At 48.9% G+C, this 5,000-nt stretch overlaps 4 protein-coding genes; 2 read left to right on the top strand and 2 right to left on the bottom strand.

Annotated features, from left to right (window-relative positions):
• CNAG_05198 (DNA repair protein RAD7) overlaps positions 1-1,421 on the bottom strand; it is a 2,427-nt gene extending 1,006 nt beyond the window's left edge. Inside the window, exons 1-7 of the mRNA XM_012193388.1 lie at positions 1,218-1,421; positions 946-1,164; positions 685-888; positions 437-634; positions 288-385; positions 168-235; positions 1-119 (exon numbers count right to left, since the gene is read on the bottom strand). The exon at positions 1-119 is cut by the window's left edge and continues 751 nt beyond it. Of these exons, the coding sequence (XP_012048778.1) occupies positions 1-119; positions 168-235; positions 288-385; positions 437-634; positions 685-888; positions 946-1,164; positions 1,218-1,286 (975 nt within the window). The 5' untranslated portion in view covers positions 1,287-1,421. The remainder of the gene's footprint in view (positions 120-167; positions 236-287; positions 386-436; positions 635-684; positions 889-945; positions 1,165-1,217) is intronic.
• A 112-nt stretch (positions 1,422-1,533) lies between these two features.
• Positions 1,534-2,566, top strand: CNAG_05197 (NADH dehydrogenase (ubiquinone) 1 alpha subcomplex 8). XM_012193387.1 has 5 exons: positions 1,534-1,727; positions 1,774-1,861; positions 1,931-2,003; positions 2,055-2,114; positions 2,179-2,566. Exons 1-5 carry the CDS (start codon positions 1,571-1,573, stop codon positions 2,266-2,268), a joined length of 468 nt encoding a protein of 155 aa, XP_012048777.1. The 5' UTR covers positions 1,534-1,570; the 3' UTR covers positions 2,269-2,566.
• CNAG_05196 (nuclear cap-binding protein subunit 2) lies at positions 2,281-3,267 on the bottom strand. XM_012193149.1 has 5 exons: positions 3,158-3,267; positions 3,012-3,108; positions 2,915-2,960; positions 2,628-2,863; positions 2,281-2,572 (listed from the first exon to the last, which is right to left on the bottom strand). The coding sequence occupies exons 1-5, from the start codon at positions 3,215-3,217 to the stop codon at positions 2,331-2,333; spliced, it is 681 nt and encodes a 226-aa protein (XP_012048539.1). The 5' UTR covers positions 3,218-3,267; the 3' UTR covers positions 2,281-2,330.
• A 111-nt stretch (positions 3,268-3,378) lies between these two features.
• The window catches only part of CNAG_05195 (ubiquitin-conjugation factor E4 B), a 4,554-nt gene continuing 2,932 nt past the window's right edge, over positions 3,379-5,000 (top strand). Inside the window, exons 1-7 of the mRNA XM_012193386.1 lie at positions 3,379-3,454; positions 3,495-3,908; positions 3,958-4,030; positions 4,070-4,397; positions 4,448-4,769; positions 4,817-4,924; positions 4,983-5,000. The exon at positions 4,983-5,000 is cut by the window's right edge and continues 84 nt beyond it. Of these exons, the coding sequence (XP_012048776.1) occupies positions 3,419-3,454; positions 3,495-3,908; positions 3,958-4,030; positions 4,070-4,397; positions 4,448-4,769; positions 4,817-4,924; positions 4,983-5,000 (1,299 nt within the window). The 5' untranslated portion in view covers positions 3,379-3,418. The remainder of the gene's footprint in view (positions 3,455-3,494; positions 3,909-3,957; positions 4,031-4,069; positions 4,398-4,447; positions 4,770-4,816; positions 4,925-4,982) is intronic.

The raw sequence follows: 5,000 nt of genomic DNA, 5'->3' as shown, positions 1-5,000 counted from the left end.
TAGCGTCTTGGCCCAGTGACTAACCACTTCTGTAGACATTTGCCCGACAAGATCAAGACGCAATGCTTGCAGATTTGGGCAAAGATTTGCCAGAGTCAAGAAAGCCTCCGGAGTAAGACCTATTACAAAGGCATTAGATGCTGATCAGAAAGGTTTGGTACACATACGAGTACAATCATACATATCCAACGAATCGCGTTCGACGGAATAAAACAAGGGTGCCGTTTCGGGCGTCCTTTATCCGACATCAGCTATACCCGACGTAGAATCACCCAATTCGTACTTACAATCGGCGGCCCTTGCATATAATTCTACAGACTTTATCCATGTTGATACTGCCAATATCACCTAGTTGCTCAACATTCTCGATGTATTTGCCTACAAGCTGGTCTTGGGGTTAGAGATATAGGTCTATATAAAGTGATAAAACATTTACCTGAATGCAAATATCTCCTAATGAATTTACCCCTCGTCTTTGTTCGTAATGGACTATCTTGGCCCTATCCTGTTTCTTAACTGCTTTCTTTTGGGCCGCCTTTTTGGGCTTGGCAAAGGGGTCAATCCCTAACGCATAGCAGCATTGGACACATAGATAGGTTTGGGCATTGGTAGGGTGTTCCTTAGTGTATGCCGTCTACATCATCATGTCAGACGTACAAAATCTGACCCAAAATCGGAACGCACCACTGTAAACCGTTTGACACACTCCCCACAGACCATAAACTCTCCTATCGGTCTCATGGGGCCGGCGGACACATTTGTTGAAGATTGAGGGACTAAATTTGGCGTTCGAACATTGTGATCTACCACAGGGGTATCATCTGCATCGAGATCATCTGAATCGATAGAAGCGGCTCGAGCACGTTTTGTCTGATAATCTCCACCACTCTAAGTGATTGTCAGTATATAATTGTGTTACACTTGAGAAAAAAGTTATGCTCTCACATCTGTTCCCCTCCCTCTCTTGAACCCGACAGGTAAATCACCCTCTTCGTCAAGTGACGGTGTCCCCTGTCCGACTCTACTAGGACCGGCCTCCACATTCTCATCTGTGACTACATTTGCCGGGTCATGGTGCTGATGGGACCCATTAGAGTTAGGAGTTTCAACTGCCGAACGATCTCCCCAAGTGTTTATACGATGGGATGGTTCAACGCCGAGACCCTGTGTTGTCGGCGTGAGCGGCGCCTGCGAGCTTTAAGATAAGAAGGACGTACTGCGAGGAAGGAAGTAAGGGCAGACGAGGGGCCACGGACTGCTCCACCTGCTCTGCTACGTCTAGACATGGGGGATCGAAGGTTTTAGGTGAGTGGCAAAATAGTGCTCTATATCAGGCCGATTCTAATCTTTGTTCGCTGCCCTTTGTCTGGTGGAGGAGGCACAAAGTGGAGGCAAGGTACAGTCAGTACAGTCAACCGCCACCCCTTACATACTTCCTCGGCGTTATTCCATTCGCGCCTAACTCTCTCAGGCGCGCCATGCCACATGGCTTCGTCGTTGCTCAATATCGACCACCAACCACCATCTCTCAATTCCATATCAACCGTACAACCCCTCTACCGCATCAGCCATGGCCACACACCGCTCCGCCGTCCTCAACGACAAGCAGTACTCCGACCCCAATCCTTTGCCCTCCAATGTCCCCCATGTCGATGAGCTCGGCGTCACCTCCGCGCCCTTGAAAAGCGCTTCCTTCTTCATTGGTCAACATTGCAAGGAGGTGAACGGTAGGTTAAGCATATGGCAGATTGTGCGTGTATCTGATTTAAACAGAGGACTTTATGCTGTGTAAGCAGGAGAACAGGGATCCGGCCCACTGTTTGGCGGAAGGCAGAAAGGTGACACGGTGCGCGCAGGAGCTGTAAGTCTAAATTGCGGCATACGAGCGCGTGTAAGTGGAGGCTGACAAGGGTGATCTTTTATATTTTAGGATTAGCAAGTTGAGGGAGACGTGTCTGACTGAGTTCGATGCTCACTGGCAATGCTTGGAAAAGAACAACCAGGTGAGAGAAAATCCAATCATGCGATTGCAGCAGATCTAATTTCGAGGATAGTACTTTCAAGCATGCCGAAAACCTGAAAAGGCACTCAACCAATGTGTCTTTACAAAGCTTGTCAGTATTTTTCGACGCATGTGATCCGAGCCTATAATAGGGTGCTTATCGTTTACTCTTGTAGGGCCTCACTAAAAATATTCCCGGATCACCAGAAGGACGACCGCAAATCCACGAAAAGGAGTCGCCAATCTACTCGCGGGTACAGAAATAGATGGACTTTGGTCATGCAGCATATAACTGGATACATGCTTTATTATATGGGTGTTGTGTGGTTTACTCGTCGTCTCGTTCGCCTCGTAAACGCTTCTCATCTTCACGCCTTTCAATCTCCTCCTCGTCTTCGCTTCTACCACGCTTTTGTCGGTCGCCAAAGAAGTCTTCACCTCGAGGAACGTCGGCGCCTGCAAGACCCAGGCCACCAACAGCAGCATAGGTGTCGAACTGCATTTGAGAACGCAATCTGTCTTGTTCTTGCCTCCTTCTCTCTTCCTCCAAACGTTGATGGCCCCAGCCGCCTGAGATTGTACATTAGTTCCCTCTTTAAAGTATTTAGAACAGCAATAAGCTTACCTCGTCCACTGTCGTACTCTTGTCTAAACTCGTCTCGAACTTGTCCACCACTTCGCCCTCGACCGAACTGCCTTCCCTCTTTGTATCCTGGATCCAAATCACATCTAATGACTCGCTCATCGAGCTTGGTGCCAGAGATGTATCGCATGCAGTCGACTGCTTCTTCATGAAGAAAGTACTCGACAAAAGCGAAACCACACGGTGTTTTGGTATTCCGGTCAAGGCCCATGATAATTCTAAAGCAACATATGAGTTTGATGCGCCGCAGTTTGAAAGGGAAATCTCACCTCTTGATACCTCCTCCGATTTCAGGTTTGGCACACGTGGAAAACACTGGCCGATCTCATTAGCAACGAACAAATCCAAAGAGACTTTGGGACCCACGTTGATACATCTGAGTCTCTGTGGTGTAGAAACTGAGGTTACCAATATATAGTGTGCTCGATTGGGCCAAAAGTCGGCGCTCAGTCTCGCGATCAATCTGGGTATGAAATTAGCGATGTCCCGTATATGAAGAGGGAAGCAGGTACCTCTGACCTGCTATCACGGTAGGAAGATGGGTGGTCGAGGCAGGGTACGACTTGTGCCATTGTGTGCGGACCGGTGATCTGTCAGTGTATTTGGTATTGTTGTTGTCAAGAGTGATGAGTTGTGGGAGGGGATAACTTTGGTGGATTGTGCGAGCGTGGGAAAACGAGGATGTCGCCTTGTTGCCGCCGCGCAAGTCGATACGAAGCGTCATAAAGTGCGAGAACTGCTTACTCTATTACTCTCTCCCAGGTCTTTACATTATGGCAGACAACCCAAACCTTTCAGACGCTGACAAGGTGAGCAACTCAGATCAGGGCATCCTCTTACTCCCCACAGATCCGTCTCAAACGTCTCGCCCGTCTCGGCACCTCCACCCCTGCCCCCTCTCAGACCCAGTCACAGCAACAGCCCTCTTCCAGCAGCACTCCAGAGCCTCATCACCCACCCTCTGCCTCCTCAAGACTCCTTTCAAACCTTCCTCCTGCTGCTAACTCCACACCCTCCTCGCCCGCTACAGTGTCCCCAAAACCCTCCTCTGCTTCTACCAAACCTGACCCTCAAGCCGTCCAGCCCAAGCCTTTCGTTACCCCCAGTCTTTCTCTCAAGAGACCATCATCTGCTAGCACCTCTAGAGATGAACCTGTGGGTCCGAGGATCGTGCATACCAAGCCAATCCAGCCGCTTGCCAAGACGGAATACAAGGCATGGGAGACTGAGAAGGTTGGGCAAGTATTCGCTGTCACTCTAAACGTCAGTCCATTTACCAACTGTGTCAGCCCACGACTAACTGTTCACATAGAAACAAAAGGCTCAGGAAACCGATTGGTCCCTTTGTTGGCTCAAGGACCTAGAACAGGAGCTCAATGAAGAGAGTAAGTTGTGCCTGCCTTGATCCATTACTAATGTAATAGATTATCCTTCTCCGCTCAAGGCCGATATAGAGCTAGCTGATAGACTTCTCATTGCCCGTCTTTCCATGGATCCCACGCTTATGGCTCAGTCCGACGACCCCGATGTCCTTACAATTCTTGCAGGACTACCTCAGAATGAGACTGTCTTTGAATACCTTGCCGGGTGTTGGAAGAGATTGTACCAAGCCAGTAGGGACGCCAACCGCTATGCCTTTTCCGAAGACGAAAAGAGTCAATGGGGCAAATCAATGGATAAGATTAAGGGGCTGGTTGTCTCCTATTGTGGTATGACGATCGAGGACCCTACCATGTTCCCTCAACCAGCAGAGTGAGTTGGTTGAATCACTCGAGACGCTAAAAGTAACATTGGATTCTTAGGAAACCGCTTGGGCCGGCCGAATTTCTCCCGCTTCTCCTTTCAGTTCATCAACCGTCATCCGGTGATCTTCTCATGTCTACCCCTTCCGCCCCGACGCCGCTATCTGGTCCCCTTCAGCCCAATGACCTGCTACCTTTCCTCCAGGACCTCGCTGCCGGTTTTGATGATGATACTTTAAAAGATGTCATCAGCCCGACACTGAGTCTATTCTTCCAAGAGTGGTTCAAGATCACTCCTACCCCGGATATCATGGGTGCGGAATGGAGGAGATATCTCGGTGCTATGAACTTGTTGGTACAAGTCAAACATATAGCCGCGCTTGTAGGTTGTACTTTTATGACCTAATCATTAAGGCTAACCATGAGCAGCTGCCCACTTTACCTATATGGGTGGCGCCGAATGTAACAGCTCCAAAACTCGAATGGCAATCGCTTTTAGGTCCCCTTACCCGTCTGAGTGTTTTCCCTAGAGAATTCGTGAGTCATTAGCGTCAATTTTGAATCTTGAAACTCTCTAAAGCAACCATATGCATAGCCTGAAATTTGGAAGACT

The sequence above is a fragment of the Cryptococcus neoformans genome, chromosome 4, assembly GCF_000149245.1.
Source record: "Cryptococcus neoformans var. grubii H99 chromosome 4, complete sequence".
In the NCBI taxonomy this organism is placed as follows: domain Eukaryota; kingdom Fungi; phylum Basidiomycota; class Tremellomycetes; order Tremellales; family Cryptococcaceae; genus Cryptococcus; species Cryptococcus neoformans.
This window is presented reverse-complemented; position numbering and strand designations above follow the sequence as displayed.